At 44.0% G+C, this 19016-nt stretch overlaps 1 protein-coding gene across 1 annotated transcript; it reads left to right on the forward strand.

The window, feature by feature from the left end:
- The first annotated feature begins 11794 nt into the window (after positions 1 to 11794).
- Positions 11795 to 15905, forward strand: LOC109873674 (zinc finger protein 703-like). Its single transcript, XM_020465330.2, has 2 exons — positions 11795 to 12516; positions 13161 to 15905. The coding sequence occupies exons 1-2, from the start codon at positions 12268 to 12270 to the stop codon at positions 14706 to 14708; spliced, it is 1797 nt and encodes a 598-aa protein (XP_020320919.1). The 5' UTR covers positions 11795 to 12267; the 3' UTR covers positions 14709 to 15905.
- The last annotated feature ends 3111 nt before the right edge of the window (positions 15906 to 19016 follow it).

Genomic DNA, 19016 nt, shown 5'->3' on the forward strand with positions numbered 1-19016 from the left:
AGAGACCTGCTTTTCCGTATGGAGGTATGCATTGACTGTTTGAGCATTTCCACTGCTCCAGAGTCCAATGGCGGTGAGCTTTCTGCCACTCCACCCGACACTTGGCGTTGCGCATGGTGATATTATGACTCGTGTCCGGCTGCTCGGCCACGTAGACCCATTTCATGAAGGTCCCGACGAACAGTTATTGTGCTGACGTTGCTTCCAGAGGCAGTTTGGAACTCGGTAGTGAGTGTTGCAACGGAGGACAGGCGGTTCTTCTACTCGCTGTGCGCTTCAGCACTCAGTGGTCCCGTTCTTCGAGCTTGTGTGGCCTACCACTTCGCGGCTGAGCCGTTGTTGCTCCTAGACATTTCCACATCACAATAACAGCACTTACAGTTGACTGGGGGCAAATGTTGTTTTCATATAATTTGGCTGACAAGCGGGAGGTTTATCCTAGATCACGCTTTGTGAATACGGGCCCTGGAAGAAAGCTGTTGCCCAATACCCTGCACAGCAGTCCTTTCACCGCAGGACCCTAGAGCAGGTGTAGGCAATCCTGTACCTGAAGTGCCGCAGGTACTGCAGGATTTAGTTTAAACTAGTCACCGGGGGTGCGGTGCCATGGTTTCTCAAAACATTCTTGTACGTTCTTGAACAGACTGATACGTTTGCTCTGTTCGGTGGGTGTGTGCCGGCGTGTGGCTTGAAGCAATGAGTTATTGAAAGGGCAGTTCTATTAGGTTTTTTATGACCAACTGAGCTAATTGATCAGTTGAGCGATTGCCTAAATTCAACACACCTGGTCTTCCAGGTCGGTTAAATCAAAAACATGAAGTGCCTGCGGCCCTCCAGGACCAGGGTTGCCTACCCTTGCCCTAGAGGTATTAAACAATGCTTATGAACTTATGAACTCTACTTGTCCCATTCTTCCATCTGGTCTGGGATATATATTTTAGTTGGCACACCTGTGTGATGTCTGATACATGAACAAAAATATATTTCGCCCTGGACATGAGACTTGTATTTACTTTAGACCTTTTTTAATCATAAGCTCCAAGTATTGTCTTTGAGTTTAAGTTCGTCAAAGTCAGTGTGATTAACGTGCATATGAAAAAGTGTGTGTTTTGTAATCTATCAAAATGAAAACGAGTTTATACAAAACGATATTACATTTCGTCATCCCCAAAATGTGGCCTTTAAAAGCCTTGATAGTTGCGTCCTTCCTCGGGGAACTATCTGCATATAAGCGGACAACAGGATGGAGGTCTCTTTATCATGTGGTGCTTTGGACTTCCATAGCCCAGCAGACTCACCTGGGGATCAACGTCTGGGAGACTTTTACAGGGAGGAGAGAGCATGAGTACAGTAAATGAGTACAGTAAATGAAGTCCAACCAGTCATAGCCGTGGGAAGTAGTTTGAGGTGGGGTGCAGAATTATTTTTTGGCCTGCACTTAAGACGTCTATATCGGTCCTCTAGTACAGGACTAGTAAAGGCAAAATGTATTGTAGTGTTTACCAGCATTTGTAACTTGAGTCTGCTAATTATCTGTACAAAACAGTTCATCTGATAATACTTGTGGAATATAAAAACACTTGCTTGATATATGAATTCCAGCTTCTTGAAATACTTATTTCTATGTGAAAACTGAAATGGACTGTTCATTAGTTTTCCATTTTAGTAGTTGATTTTATCCAGAGCAACTTACAGTAGTGAGTGCATACAGTTTTGTACTGGTCCGCCATGGGAATCAAATCCACTACCCTAGCATCGCAAGCACCATGCTCTACCAACTGAGCCACATAATCCCATCACATCATCAAAAACCACTTGATGTCTCAATGTACTCAGTTACTGTAATGGTCATTGTTTTTCTTCATGGTGATGGAAAGTCTACAGGTACAACCCTAGATGACCAGCACTTGTACAATACAGTCATGTACATTTACAATGCATTCAGAATGTGTTCAGACCCCTTGACTTTTTCCACATTTTGTCACGTTACAGCCTTTTTCTAAAATATATTAAATAAATGATTTTCCTCATCAATCTACAAACAATACCCCATCATGACAAAATGAAAACAGGTTTTTAGAAATATTTGCACATTTATAAAAAATTAAATACCTTATTTACTTACAGTAAGTATTCAGACCATTTGCTATGAGACTCGAAATTGAGCTCAGGTGCATCCTGTTTCCATGGATCATTCTTGACATGTTTCTACAACTTGATTGGTGTCCACCTGTGGTAAATTCAATTGACTAGACATGATTTGAAAAGGCACACAACTGTCTATATAAGGTCCCACAGTTGACAGTGCATGTCAGAGCAAAAACCAAGCCATGAGGCTGAAGGAATTGTCTGTAGAGCGCCGAGACAGGATTGTGTCGAGGCACAGATCTGGGGAAGGGTACCAAAACATTTCTGCAGCATTGAAGGTCCGCAAGAATACAGTAGCCTCCATCATTCATTGGAAGAAGTTCGTTGAACCACCAAGAATCTTCCCAGAGCTGGCCCGGCCAAACTGACATATCAGGGGAGAAGGGCCTTGGTCAGGGAGGTGACCAAACACCAATGGTCACTCTGACAAAGCTCTAGAGTTCCTTTGTGAGATGGGAGAACCTTCCAGAAGGACAACCATCTGTGCAGCCCTCCCCATGGTAGAGTGGGCAGACAGAAGCCACTCCTGAGTAAAAGACACATGACAGCCCGCTTGGAGTTGTGTGATGCTGTGTGTTACAGGGAAGATATCCTCCTCCCTCTTGTGGTACCCTTCCTGCAGGCTCATCCTGACATGACCCTCCAGCATGACAATGCCACCAGCCATATTGCTCTTTCTGTGGGGGATTTCCTGCAAGAGAGGAATGTCAGTGTTCTGCCATGGCCAGCGAAGAAGCCTGGACCTCAATCCCATTGAGCACGTCTGAGACTTGTTGGATTGGAGGGTGAGGGCTAGGACCATTCCCCCCAGAAATGTCCAGGAACTTTCAGGTGCCTTGGTGAAAGAGCAGGGTAACATATCACAGCAAGAACTGGAAAATCTGGTACAGTCCATGAGGAGAAGATGTACTGCAGTACTTAATGCAGCTGGTGGCCACACCAGATACTGACTGTTACTTTTGGTTTTGACCCCCCTCCCCCGCTTTGTTCAGGGACACATTATTCCATTTCTGTTAGTCACATGTCTGTGGAACTTGTTCAGTTTATGTCTCAGTTGTTGAAGCTTGTTATGTTCATACAAATATTTACACATGTTAAGTTTGCTGAAAAGCAACGCAGTTGACAGTGCGAGGATGTTTCTTTTTTGCTGAGTTTACATTTATATATATATGTGTCTATATCTATATATGTGTGTAACAAAATGAATATTAAAAAAAGAACAAAAACATGAAATCTTCACCGATGTGGGTGATTTGACCCCTCATCCCCAGGCCTACATCCCCAGGCCTACATCCCCAGGCCTACAAGAAGTGTGTCCTTTTTTGGCGAACGCTTCAGCTGCGCCGCATATTTTGACTGACACGGTCCTGAAACAACAAGAAGAGATCAACACATCAATTCTTGGACTCAAACAGCAGCTGGAGGATGTATGCAACGGCCTGAGAGAGAGAAATCAATAATTGAAAGAACTTGTTGATTGTGTCAAACATGTGAGACAATACATTCTGATGCCATGTAAATTTGTTTTCCTTGTCGATTTCGCTACAATATTTGAAAGAACAGATACCTAAAACCGTGGTATAATATTGACTCTTGTCCTCGGTGCCAGGGCTATGGGTGGTGGGAAACTCCCTGTCAGGTGTAGGCTCATCAGGTCTGGGTGGATCAGCAGATTCCGAAGTATAAATATATATGTACTGTATATGAAGGTACTTATAGACAGTATGGACAGTAAAAGTTTAGAAAAGGTGTGTAGAGCAGTAGTAACTGGGGGTTGTGTTGCTCTGGGTGTCTATCTGAGGGCAAAGGGATGTCAAAGGGCTGGTTAGTTCCAACACTAGATATCACCTTAAAAAAAACACTGACTACTGGCTGCCGTATGAGGATGGTTTGATGACTAACACATTAAAACAAGCTGCGGGTTAGTATATACATCACGTAGACTATACCAATATAAAAACTATATTATGCACAATATTATTCTTAATTGTATTACTACTATATTCACTGTTATAAACTGGGTGGGTCGAGCCCTGAATGCTGATTGGCTGACAGCCGTGGTATATCAGACCGCATACCATGGTATGACAACACATTAATTTTTACTGCTGTAATTACATTGGTAACCAGTTTATAATAGCAATAAGGCACCTCTGGAGTTTGTGATATATGGCCAATATACCATGGCTAATGGCTGTGTTCAGGCGTCGTGCCTAAGAACAACCCTTAGCCATGGTATATTGGCCATATACCACACCTCCTCGGGCCTTATTGCTTAATTCTATGTTTTGCCATTAGGCACAGATTTCTTATATCGAGGATACTCTGTAGTAGAGGGACACATCTCCATGCGGCCTTTTGCCCATAGGTTATGATTCTGATGGATTAAGACCCATTTCTCCCTGGATTGAGACGGCAGCCAGAGGATTGGGAGCATCAAAGCCCCTCTGACTGAGACTATTCCGGGCCGCAGCTAATAGCTCTTGTCAGGCGTAATTTTTAAGTACTTTAACCAATTCATTGTATAATTAGGTTAACAAAATTAGCTCATTGCAGAGTCAGTCAGCAGCCTGGCGGTAATGCAATCAAGTTATTAACATTCCAGATATATGGAAGTGTGAATACGGAGGTGCTGTTCAAACTCTTTATCACTACTCTCCCTGACTGGTTGTGAAAATGACATTAAATAATAAAAAGCAATGGACTCCAATGTGACATGTTCTATGTCCATGCAAAGAGATAGAGAGAGAGAGCGAAACAATTATACTTACCTTGGCCTAAACATTAACACCACAGGTAACTTCCACAAGGCTGTGAACGATCTGAGAGAGAAGGCAATAGGAATCAAAAGGAACATAAAACTACATCCCCATTAGGATCTGGCAGAAAACACTTCAAATCAGTTATAGAACCCATTGCCCTCTATAATTGAGCTCTGGGGTCCACTCACCAACCAAGAATTCACAAAATGGGACAAACACCCAATTGAGACTCCATGCAGAATTCTGCAAAAATATACCCCAAACAATGCATGTAGTGCCGAATTAGGACTACACCCGCTAGTTGTCAACATCCAGAAAAGAGCTGTTTAATTCTACAACCACCTAAAAGGAAGCGATGCCTACACATTCCATCACAAAGCCCTTACCCACAGAGAGACCTGCTTTTCCGTATGGAGGTATGCATTGACTGTTTGAGCATTTCCACTGCTCCAGAGTCCAATGGCGGTGAGCTTTCTGCCACTCCACCCGACACTTGGCGTTGCGCATGGTGATATTATGACTCGTGTCCGGCTGCTCGGCCACGTAGACCCATTTCATGAAGGTCCCGACGAACAGTTATTGTGCTGACGTTGCTTCCAGAGGCAGTTTGGAACTCGGTAGTGAGTGTTGCAACGGAGGACAGGCGGTTCTTCTACTCGCTGTGCGCTTCAGCACTCAGTGGTCCCGTTCTTCGAGCTTGTGTGGCCTACCACTTCGCGGCTGAGCCGTTGTTGCTCCTAGACATTTCCACATCACAATAACAGCACTTACAGTTGACTGGGGGCAAATGTTGTTTTCATATAATTTGGCTGACAAGCGGGAGGTTTATCCTAGATCACGCTTTGTGAATACGGGCCCTGGAAGAAAGCTGTTGCCCAATACCCTGCACAGCAGTCCTTTCACCGCAGGACCCTAGAGCAGGTGTAGGCAATCCTGTACCTGAAGTGCCGCAGGTACTGCAGGATTTAGTTTAAACTAGTCACCGGGGGTGCGGTGCCATGGTTTCTCAAAACATTCTTGTACGTTCTTGAACAGACTGATACGTTTGCTCTGTTCGGTGGGTGTGTGCCGGCGTGTGGCTTGAAGCAATGAGTTATTGAAAGGGCAGTTCTATTAGGTTTTTTATGACCAACTGAGCTAATTGATCAGTTGAGCGATTGCCTAAATTCAACACACCTGGTCTTCCAGGTCGGTTAAATCAAAAACATGAAGTGCCTGCGGCCCTCCAGGACCAGGGTTGCCTACCCTTGCCCTAGAGGTATTAAACAATGCTTATGAACTTATGAACTCTACTTGTCCCATTCTTCCATCTGGTCTGGGATATATATTTTAGTTGGCACACCTGTGTGATGTCTGATACATGAACAAAAATATATTTCGCCCTGGACATGAGACTTGTATTTACTTTAGACCTTTTTTAATCATAAGCTCCAAGTATTGTCTTTGAGTTTAAGTTCGTCAAAGTCAGTGTGATTAACGTGCATATGAAAAAGTGTGTGTTTTGTAATCTATCAAAATGAAAACGAGTTTATACAAAACGATATTACATTTCGTCATCCCCAAAATGTGGCCTTTAAAAGCCTTGATAGTTGCGTCCTTCCTCGGGGAACTATCTGCATATAAGCGGACAACAGGATGGAGGTCTCTTTATCATGTGGTGCTTTGGACTTCCATAGCCCAGCAGACTCACCTGGGGATCAACGTCTGGGAGACTTTTACAGGGAGGAGAGAGCATGAGTACAGTAAATGAGTACAGTAAATGAAGTCCAACCAGTCATAGCCGTGGGAAGTAGTTTGAGGTGGGGTGCAGAATTATTTTTTGGCCTGCACTTAAGACGTCTATATCGGTCCTCTAGTACAGGACTAGTAAAGGCAAAATGTATTGTAGTGTTTACCAGCATTTGTAACTTGAGTCTGCTAATTATCTGTACAAAACAGTTCATCTGATAATACTTGTGGAATATAAAAACACTTGCTTGATATATGAATTCCAGCTTCTTGAAATACTTATTTCTATGTGAAAACTGAAATGGACTGTTCATTAGTTTTCCATTTTAGTAGTTGATTTTATCCAGAGCAACTTACAGTAGTGAGTGCATACAGTTTTGTACTGGTCCGCCATGGGAATCAAATCCACTACCCTAGCATCGCAAGCACCATGCTCTACCAACTGAGCCACATAATCCCATCACATCATCAAAAACCACTTGATGTCTCAATGTACTCAGTTACTGTAATGGTCATTGTTTTTCTTCATGGTGATGGAAAGTCTACAGGTACAACCCTAGATGACCAGCACTTGTACAATACAGTCATGTACATTTACAATGCATTCAGAATGTGTTCAGACCCCTTGACTTTTTCCACATTTTGTCACGTTACAGCCTTTTTCTAAAATATATTAAATAAATGATTTTCCTCATCAATCTACAAACAATACCCCATCATGACAAAATGAAAACAGGTTTTTAGAAATATTTGCACATTTATAAAAAATTAAATACCTTATTTACTTACAGTAAGTATTCAGACCATTTGCTATGAGACTCGAAATTGAGCTCAGGTGCATCCTGTTTCCATGGATCATTCTTGACATGTTTCTACAACTTGATTGGTGTCCACCTGTGGTAAATTCAATTGACTAGACATGATTTGAAAAGGCACACAACTGTCTATATAAGGTCCCACAGTTGACAGTGCATGTCAGAGCAAAAACCAAGCCATGAGGCTGAAGGAATTGTCTGTAGAGCGCCGAGACAGGATTGTGTCGAGGCACAGATCTGGGGAAGGGTACCAAAACATTTCTGCAGCATTGAAGGTCCGCAAGAATACAGTAGCCTCCATCATTCATTGGAAGAAGTTCGTTGAACCACCAAGAATCTTCCCAGAGCTGGCCCGGCCAAACTGACATATCAGGGGAGAAGGGCCTTGGTCAGGGAGGTGACCAAACACCAATGGTCACTCTGACAAAGCTCTAGAGTTCCTTTGTGAGATGGGAGAACCTTCCAGAAGGACAACCATCTGTGCAGCCCTCCCCATGGTAGAGTGGGCAGACAGAAGCCACTCCTGAGTAAAAGACACATGACAGCCCGCTTGGAGTTGTGTGATGCTGTGTGTTACAGGGAAGATATCCTCCTCCCTCTTGTGGTACCCTTCCTGCAGGCTCATCCTGACATGACCCTCCAGCATGACAATGCCACCAGCCATATTGCTCTTTCTGTGGGGGATTTCCTGCAAGAGAGGAATGTCAGTGTTCTGCCATGGCCAGCGAAGAAGCCTGGACCTCAATCCCATTGAGCACGTCTGAGACTTGTTGGATTGGAGGGTGAGGGCTAGGACCATTCCCCCCAGAAATGTCCAGGAACTTTCAGGTGCCTTGGTGAAAGAGCAGGGTAACATATCACAGCAAGAACTGGAAAATCTGGTACAGTCCATGAGGAGAAGATGTACTGCAGTACTTAATGCAGCTGGTGGCCACACCAGATACTGACTGTTACTTTTGGTTTTGACCCCCCTCCCCCGCTTTGTTCAGGGACACATTATTCCATTTCTGTTAGTCACATGTCTGTGGAACTTGTTCAGTTTATGTCTCAGTTGTTGAAGCTTGTTATGTTCATACAAATATTTACACATGTTAAGTTTGCTGAAAAGCAACGCAGTTGACAGTGCGAGGATGTTTCTTTTTTTGCTGAGTTTACATTTATATATATATGTGTCTATATCTATATATGTGTGTAACAAAATGAATATTAAAAAAAGAACAAAACATGAAATCTTCACCGATGTGGGTGATTTGACCCCTCATCCCCAGGCCTACATCCCCAGGCCTACATCCCCAGGCCTACAAGAAGTGTGTCCTTTTTTGGCGAACGCTTCAGCTGCGCCGCATATTTTGACTGACACGGTCCTGAAACAACAAGAAGAGATCAACACATCAATTCTTGGACTCAAACAGCAGCTGGAGGATGTATGCAACGGCCTGAGAGAGAGAAATCAATAATTGAAAGAACTTGTTGATTGTGTCAAACATGTGAGACAATACATTCTGATGCCATGTAAATTTGTTTTCCTTGTCGATTTCGCTACAATATTTGAAAGAACAGATACCTAAAACCGTGGTATAATATTGACTCTTGTCCTCGGTGCCAGGGCTATGGGTGGTGGGAAACTCCCTGTCAGGTGTAGGCTCATCAGGTCTGGGTGGATCATTCAGTGGAATTACATTTTTGATTGCAATGTTGTGGAGCACACTACAAGCCTTGACAATGTAGCAAACCTGCACATTGTATTAAATTCACGTAATGGCATTTGAAGGAATGTCATTTCAGAGGTAAACCTTGCTAGGCTGGTATTGCAGTGTGCCTCCTGTCCCAGACAAGCACAGCCAACTCCCTTTCAGCAGGCTTATGGTGCACGCCAATGTTCTTGTGTGTAGGCTTGGTTGTACCTGGCCTCTTGTTGGTTTGTGAGGGGAGTCATCAGCCATGTTGTTCATGGGTCGCCCCGGTCTCCTGCAGTTATGAACACAACATTCAGATATTGTTTCCCAGAAGAGGTCAAACATGGCAAATAAAACAAGTCACTTACCAATAAGCCATCCATCCTCAACAGCTCCTTCCTGGAGGTTAAGGCTGACTGAACTGTTCTGCACAATGAGTGAATAATGTGTCCCACCAGGCCGTTTGGCCACTACATTCAACAGAGCCAGATGTGAATCACAGAGGACCTGCACATGGACCGAATGGAAACCTTTTCTGTTGACGAAGTTCAATTCGTTCAATGACGGTGCTTTAATTGCGATGTGGGTGCAGTCAACTGCTCCAATGACATTGGGAAATTCAGCTATGGTATGGAAATCCCTTTTCACTCTGGCCTGTTGCACAGCAGTGTACGGAAACTGGATATATTGTGGGATCAATGAAATAATGCCATGAAGGACTGCAGGCAATATTCAGCTCATGGTTGGTTGTGAAATGTCAGACAATCCACAATCTCCCGTTGGAATGTTCCAGTGGCCATAAATCCCAGGGTGGAGAGGACTTGGGTTTGCACTGGGATGGCATTGTTGCGTCTCGTCTCCCTTTCTAATACTGGAGAGAGTTGGTTGCAGAGATACCATAAAATATGCCTTGGAAAATGAAATCTACCAATAAGCCAAGCGTCGCTCAGCAAAGAAATCCGCACGCTCATTGAAAACACGCTCCCTGAGTAAATGCAGCTTACGCCAGATCCTCCAGCAATGCAATATTTGCCATTTTGGACAAGTCACAATGCATCAGTGTTGCCTTTTATATTATTTATTCCACTCTCTTTCTAATTGACTTTATTTTTCAATTAGGCTTAAATGGTTACATGTTTATGAATGCGATAGCACCCTGAGAAAACTATTCATGTATTCTCTTATTTTATGATTTGGTCCAGTATGTCAATCCTTTCTCCATTTGGTGGATGGTATTTCATTAGCAGTTTGACCTTTCCACCACACGGCGCTGTGCGTACACACATTCGCAAGTGTAAGTACAAATGGATAAATCCCACGCTTTGCTTAGAAATGATCGCACGCATGGTTAAGGGACATTTCTGTTCGTAAGCAACATTGATAAATGAGGGCCCTGGTTCCCACGGACGCTAGTATTTTTTTCTGGGTCTGTGTGACATAGATTTGAAATCTGAAACCACTTGAAGATGGCTGTGTCCCTCCTACCAATTCCTGGTTGACCCCTACTTCACAGCCACCGACAAAAGACACATGCCTGTATTCGGTACATTGTAGCCAGCAGGAGAGAGTGGTTTCATCATGGTAGCACATTCAGAGATCCATTCCTAGCCATTAATACAAGTTACAAAAATCATAGGTATGAAACAAAAAAACACTTTTGTTTTGTCATAGACGGACAATATTTTTATTCATGTGAGTTCCTAGCGAGTTCAGGAAGCCAAGCAAGAACACTGTGAGACATTCACGGCGATGGGAGCAGACGTTTTTATCAATAGAGACCTTTACAAAATATGCAAGTGTTCACTAACACTAAACATACAAATATTTATTTCACAGTTTTAAGTCAAGTGAAATCTTATAGTTAGTCGGTTTATAATATGATTATGCTACATTTAGAAAGCATATGTCATTTCAAGCCTTTTTTATACAGTTTTGTTGAATAGAAAATGTCATATTTGTATATGTTATTTGTATTGTGTACTTGAGCTTGTGTCCTAAAACGTGACTACATCTCAGCAACTTATAACTATTTTGTACCAGAAAGGTGAGATTCTAACCTTTCTTTGAGTATGCAGCACAACTAGTTATTGTTTATGGCCTCGCATGATTAAACAAATGACTTTTGGGGATTGTGTAGATGACACTTAAGATGACATTTAGTTACAGTTAACTGGTTTTAAAGTTCAAATCAGGAGACAGAGAGTAAAATGGTTGTTGAATGTCACACCTGGGGTTAGACAACGTTATTCAATTTCTGCCAAAATGAACTTTATTTCACCCCTGCAGTGACCACAATAGTCACAAGAGGCTAATGAATATAAATGTGCTATCGGTATCGGTGATGCTGCTGATGAACTGCGATACAATGTCATCAATAGTGCCCCCTGTTGGTCATGTAGATGGCACACTGATACAATCAGTCATACATAAATCAACATAAATGCCATATAGGGCGCCTGTTAGAATTTTTGCATCAAAGGAAATTACATTCCGTTCTGACAGGAAGACATTTGAAAGATTATCAGAAGATGTATCTAACGCTGTGAAATACAGTGCACAGACAGTCTGTCTTCATTGGCCGAGGGGGACAATATTGCTCCGCCTTCAGAAGAAACGCACCAACCATTCTCATTACCGATGCAGCCATCCACTGGACCGCGGCTCGCTTACTTTGAAGGTCCCCTTGTGATCTCATACACTCGAGGTACGGTCCAGTTGATGTGTAACTGCTGAACAGACGGCGACAGAGAGGGAGAGAGCCAAGCTATACACTGGAGCGGTGAGAGTCCGAAATTATATGTATCGCGGCCGTGTTTTGGAAATATCTACATCTTTTCTAATTTTGGCTATACTTATTTTATAACTCAATTGTATGCATGTATTTCGCTCACATTTCGATTGATGTAGCTTTTGTGAATTAGAACGCCTGGAAGAACAATTCTGGAATCGGTACCATGAGTAAAGAAGAGCCGACCGTTAACTTCTGTTTGATGAAATTGGATGGTGAATAGGCAACATACTTTCTCTCCCGGATTATAAACTACGCTGTACACTGCGCAGGGATAATTATAGCATTTATTTTTTCGGGACTGTAACAAAACACTGTCCTTCTCAAACATATTTTCGTTTCCATCTCCGATGAAAGATTCCCCTGCTGGAACTATTACGCACGAGATACGCTGCCAGACCTCGGAGCCCTGTGACGATCGTGATAACTGCAGCTCGCCAACGGGCGCGTTAGTTTGTTCACCGACTCCTTTGGATCCTATTCGCCAGGCAAAGCGCCTCCCTATCCGGATACTCAAGATGTTGACGGCGCACACCGGCCACTTGCTCCACCACCCGGACTACCTGCAGCCCTTACAATCTGCACCAGTGAACATTGAGGTATTGTAATTATGTTTCTATTGCCATGGTAATTGTCACACAGATGTGTGTTGTTGTTTGACATATAGCCAATTCAATACACCTTTATTCTCTCAACACTTTGCTGCGTTTTTGCGCAAAGCAAGTTCAGCTTTTAGCCAATAATGCGCAATATATGTCCGTAGTAGGGCTATTTATTTTATTGATGCGCACAGTCAGGGACTTTTTTAAAAGTAGTTCCCTGACGGTCTTTACTCATAGACCACTCACTGTCCGAGTTACCGTTCCCACCATTGTATTGCTTAAACTTTGTAGGCAATACATCCATTCGATAAAACTAGCCCTAGCCTACAGCGCGACACCGTCTGGCCTACTGCCAACAATTCGTAACAATGACTGTTAACAACAATATTTATTAGTAGGCTATTATATGAACGTTACGGTTGTAATTCATAGAGGGCCCAAGGGGTCTGTGTTACTGGTCAAACAATTATTCACTGACAATAGACATAGGCCTACAGTTCTGTCTTTGTTTCTGTCTATGTCTTTCTTTCTGCATCTGTCTAAGTGGAGTGTGTATACGTTTTTCCTTTCCACATACCCATTACATTCAACGTTGTGAAAATTGGTTCAACTTAACTTTAAGTCTGGGTTTATTTCTCCAGCTGGATGCCAAGAAGAGTCCCCTGGCCCTGCTGGCTCAGACCTGCTCCCAGATCGGCAAGCCTGACCCTCCTCCCTCCTCCAAGCTAGGCTCCATTTCCTCCAATGGCCATGGTGATAAGGACCATAATGGACGCTCCTCTTCCTCCTCCTCCAGTCACAAACTTGGGGACCACCGGCCCATAAAGGACGACAAGTCCAGCTTCAAGCCCTATAACAAAGTCGGGGGAGACAGTCGGCGGGATGGGGTTAGTAGCTCTAATAACAGCTCTGATAAAGCTGGGTTCAGGGTACCTAGCAATGGGAATGGATGTGCTAACAGTAACTCAGGCTCTTGTCCATCCTTTCCACCACATGCCATATCTCCCAACTCCAGGGTGGGTAGTGGCACGCCCCCTCAGCACACGCAGCAGCCATCGTCCCAGACACACAGACAGAGCCAGTCGCCACATGGACAACGGAATTCCCGCTCTCAGACTCTGAATGGAGAACACAAACAGGAACAGGCCAGTCCACAGAGGAACAGTAGCAGCGGTGGCCATCTTAAAAAGGAGTTGGATGTGAATAAGGTTCATTTGGACAGTCCCCAACTGGCTAACTCCAGCCACGCCAGAGCCAGCACGAACTCCAGCACAGGCAGCTCCGAGGGAAGCCCCAGCCACGAGGGGCCCAAGGCGGACTCCCAACCACCACAGCCTGGCCTGGGCCCTGGACATATCGCTCCCATCTCCCCTTACAAGACTGGCCACTCTGTCTTCCCCATGTCATCCTCTGGAATGGGCTACCATGGCTCTGTAGTGGGTTCCTACGCTGGATATCCCTCCCAGTTTGTCCCAGGTTTGGACCCTAACAAGTCTGGTCTGGGAGGTGGGGGTGTGGGGGTGAAGCACTCCACTGGAGCCTCTCCCCCCTCCTTCATGCAGGGCTTTTGCAGGGACCCTTACTGCCTCAGCTACCCCAACGTGCCCCACCTGGGGAGCAGCAACCCCTGCATCCACGACCCCTCCTCCACCCTCAAAACAGGCTACCCAGGCTTGGTCTATACCTCCCACCCCCTCCACTCCCTCCACCCCAGCACTATGTCTTCCAGCATCACCCCCACCCTGTCTCACCCACTCTACACCTACGGTTTCATGCTCTCCAATGACCCCATGCCTCATGCCTGTAACTGGGTGTCAGCTGCGGGGCCCTGTGATAAACGCTTCTCCACCTCAGACGAGCTGCTGGCCCACCTGCGCACGCACACCTCCTTACCCGGAGGGATGGACAGTAAGCTCCTCTCTGCCTACCCCTCTGTCTCCTCCTCCTCTGTTGCCTCCTGCCAACTCCACCTCCCCCATCAGAGCCAGGCCTCCCTGCAGAACTCCTTCGCCCTTAGGGCTCCTCATACCCTGGGTCTGGCCCGGTACCACCCCTATGGTAAGGTCCACCTGCCCCCTGGACCTACCTCCATCCCCCTGCACTCCCTCCAGGCTGGTTCTCCTTACTACCCCCACTACGCCCTTTATAGCCAGAGACTGGGCTCAGCGTCTGCCTTGGGCTACCAGTGATCGCTCATCTCCATCCATCCACACAGTCTATTACAGTGTTTCTCCTAGCATTACTAAGCCAAGGCGCCCCCCCCCCCACTCCTTCCCGCCTAGCTCTGCTGCCCCCTGCCTAAAACTGCTGGGAACTCTGTGGATCCGATTAGTTTTAATAGGATGGTTATGGTAGCCCTGGATGAAGGTGTTTCAGGGGCCTCTGTGGGCAGGATGTTCCAGCTATATGGGGGAATCACTGCAATTCCATACCAAACCAGGATCCTATGGAGGAGTCCTAGAAGGTGCTGGATGCTTGCATGTATGTACACTGCTAGGATACTGCTCATGAACAAGCGGATTGGACTGGACGAGTGGACATGGTACCATGCTAGGTTGTAACAGCACCACAAACTGAGCTGGTTGATAGCTGGCTGATAGCTGTTGGTAGGATGCTGTGTAACACCTCATGGATCTCCTGACGTCAAGCTGGGAATAGTGATTGCAGTGGCGAGGGGACAGTGATGGCAGCCTTCAGCACTGTGGGGAGGCTGGAGGAAATGGGGGGGGGGGGGGGGCGGATGCATGTTTGCTTGACCTTGAGTGCGTTTAGCTCGGTTATGGTTTTGAGATTGGTTTCTGTTCCATGCATTTGCTTCTTATCTGATTTGAAAAGATACATTTTATTTATTTTTTAACTGAGCGCTTTGGCTTTCAGGTTTACTATCCAATAAATTATTTTTAATTGTTCTTACTTTTGTTATTTTGTTTCAGTAATACAGTTCATTTTATCCAGATTTGGTGTCAATTCCATTTAAATTCCAATCAATTCAGAAAGTGAACCTAATTCTAAATTGTCTTAATTGAAAAGCATTGAAGAGAATTGGAATTTCAGTGCACTCCCTGAATTGACTGAAATTTAAGTGGAATTGACCCAAAACCAGATTTTTTTATCTATTATGAACAAGATATGTTTCCACACGGTAAAATACATTTGCAAAAAAAACTACTTTGTTTTTTCTTCTCCTTCTCTGAATGAATGGCTTCTTAATTGTTGTTTGTATAGCAGATTAATAGTGATATTTTTTGTTAAATATTTGGGTGAGTGACCTGGGTAAGGGAGGGATAGAAAACCAAAGACAGGAGAAACATGTTCTGTGGTGATGGCAGAGCTATCCGGTTTTAAAGGGGAGGTCATATTTTGTTGAATAAATGAGAATGAATATATTTAAATTCTGTCTTCATTTGTTAATCCAATTGGTTATTTGACAGCTCATTCATCTCAATCCTTTTGATTTGGTTCATTAGGCCATGATGACTAGCTATGTAATAATGAATCACTTAGTCTGGAGAGAACATTCAAAGACCATGTGACTAAGAGACAAAGAATACTAGAGAATGCTTATCATATGTTGCTCTGGATAAGAATGACTACATTTTTGAATCTCAGAATGACTTGTGAATATACATATATTCAGCACAGTATTACAGTACTGTATTCAGCAGGGGCGCAACTTTCACTGTGATACAAAACGCCGCACCGGTATGCTTTAACACCATGCGGACTCCTCAGAGTGGTCGGGTAGACCGTTTTCCGGTTTCAGCAGGCAGAATTCAGGTCCGCATGGACACCACAGAGTGTGCGGACAGGCTGTGTGAAGGAAAAGCTTCTGAAAGGCTGGCGTATAGGACCAGCACGGGACAGATGAACAGAGGCAGCTGCTGTCTGTGTTGTTCTTTTTCTCCGAGTTGTAAAAGCAAGCAGAGCAGAAACTGTCTACTCTTTAGTTGACTGATCTAGCTGGCAAGGTAACTGCTGTTTGGCAGAACCAATTTATTTTATTCCCAGTGCTGAGCTAGTAGTGTAACTGACATGTTACATTAGCTAATGTTTAATCCTCTCTCGACTGAAGTGAATGAACTAGTAGCTAGCTAGTAGCTACCACAGCCAGTTCAGCTCTAGCTAGACTCTAGGTATCTGTCACGTAGCTAGCTTGTTTGTTTTGTCCAGTTTCAACACAAGTACATTATAAGATGTACCATTGTACCATTAGCTAGAGTTAGCTAGCCTCAACCACACTAGACCTGAACTAGCGGCCAAACGACTGAAGACCGATATTCTGATGTTTTTTTCAGTGCAATATTAGTTTTTATTAGTCAGTATAGTAATGTAACGTTATTGTTATGTCAGTTTCTCTAGCTAATTCCATACTTTTCACACTGACATGGTATAAACAGCTCCACAGGCTTCACTGTCATGGTTCACAGTCAGTACACAACACTATGCTCATCATGTCTTAGCAAGATCAGATGGTGACAGGTGTCCCTGCAGGGTCAGACAGCCAAAGAAGACCAGTCTATGGAGCTCAGGTGAATTTTGCAGTATATTATAACAATCAGTGAATGGATTGTTGAGTTGATGTGAATGCTACAGTCTGGGATCTGTGAATAATGGTCATTCCAATTATTGAATCATTGATTCTATCCATGGATAATATAATGTATAAATGTACACCAAGGTAAGTCTTTGTCATGCCTCATCTGAGCAGGATCAAATGGTGAAAGGGGTCTGTCTCATCAGGGTCAGGCACCCAGGGAAGACCAGTCTCTGATGGCGCTGAGGGGAACTTTTGCAGATACAACACTTTATTCTCGCTGTGCATCAAACACTGGAGAAGCAAGAAGCGTCGAAGCTTGAAGCTATTTTAAGGCAGTCTGACAAACCTCTAAAGTTGTTTTCCAAACTGTATTAAGGATTGATATGGGCTTTTCCCGATGACACAAACCACAAATGTGTCGAAGACCTGGTAGATGCTATTGATGATGATGCATGGATACAGATGTGTTTGAATGCCCAGCCATGTTCATATCATCTCAGACAAATTACTGCAGTTGAAGACCATCCATAGAACGTACTATATATGCCTGTGACATGGAATTACATGCAGTTAGAAATGTCATTCCTCTGCTGGAGGTGTAAAATACAAAAGGGGACATATTTCCTTATGGTCTTGTCAAGGCTGGCTGATTTCTGGCAAAGAGTATGTTATTATAGCTCAGCATGTCTACAGGTTCAAAGAGTATGTTCTTATATCTCAGCATGTCTACAGGTTCTCCCTTCTCCCGGTTTTTGTTTGATTGGTAATGTTGATACTGGAGACTGTTATCAGAAGAAACTGTATAACCTAGCATTTATACAGTAGCTGCTAAGAACTGGAGTGGCATTAATTGGAAGGTTGGTTATCCTCCCACAATGGATGAAAGAAATGTCAGGTTACTAGATTTCATTTATTACAAGATTAAGGGTATACTGTGCAACTTTCATAAGGTCTAGATTCCTTATATGGAATGACAAAAGGAGTCTTTATTGAAAACATGCCCACGTCGGGGGAGATACCTATATAAGCAATCCCTAGCTGCTGGCTGCTCAGTCCTGTCCCTAGGGGTCTGCGATAATGTTGGTTGTCACTCTGGCCTTGGCCTAACACACCTGAAACCAATAATGAATGTTTCACTAAGATCCTAAAGCTGAGTGGGGTGTGTTAAGTTGGGGGGCTACAGGGCCGTGGACCCCTAGGGGCAGGACGAGGTGACCCAGCTATATTGTGTGCAAGTAAAAAGAGCTCTACAGTACCATTGAGCCTATGATAGGAATTACACTGAACAAAAATATAGTTCAGTCTTATCAATCACTTAAACATAGTTAATAATGATCTCTTACTTAACTTGATGACTGGGGGCATTTTCTAAATAGAGACGACTAGAAGGACCACGGGTCATATTAGATTGTGTAGAAATGCGGAAAATGAGCTTTAGATGCCCCCAAAAATGGGAGGCCCCATAGACCCCCGCCAAGACATGTCCCCCCCCCCCCTCACTTCTAAAACCAAAGTGTCTCCCCTTGTATTCAGCAGTTTTTGTTGACATCTCAGATGGTGAACTCTATGTCCTAGTTTAGCTGTACCTACAGTGCATTTGGAAAGTTTTCAGACCCCTCCCCGTTTTCCACATTTTGTTACGTTACAGCCTCATTCTAAAATGTGTTAATTACATTTGTTTCGTCATCAAACTACACACAATACCCCATAATTAAACGTTTTGCAAATGTATTAAAAATACAACCAGAAATACCTTATTTACATTAGTATTCAGGCCCTTTGCTATGAGACTCGAAATTGACTTCAGGTGCATCCAGTTTCCGTTGATCAGTCTTCAATTCAATTGATTGAACATGATTTGGAAATGCACAAACCTGTTTTTATAAGGTTCCACAGTTGACAGTGCAAGTCACAGCAACATCCAAGCCATGAGGTCGAAGGAATTGTCTGTAGAGCTTTG

The sequence above is a fragment of the Oncorhynchus kisutch genome, linkage group LG29, assembly GCF_002021735.2.
Source record: "Oncorhynchus kisutch isolate 150728-3 linkage group LG29, Okis_V2, whole genome shotgun sequence".
NCBI classification, from domain to species: domain Eukaryota; kingdom Metazoa; phylum Chordata; class Actinopteri; order Salmoniformes; family Salmonidae; genus Oncorhynchus; species Oncorhynchus kisutch.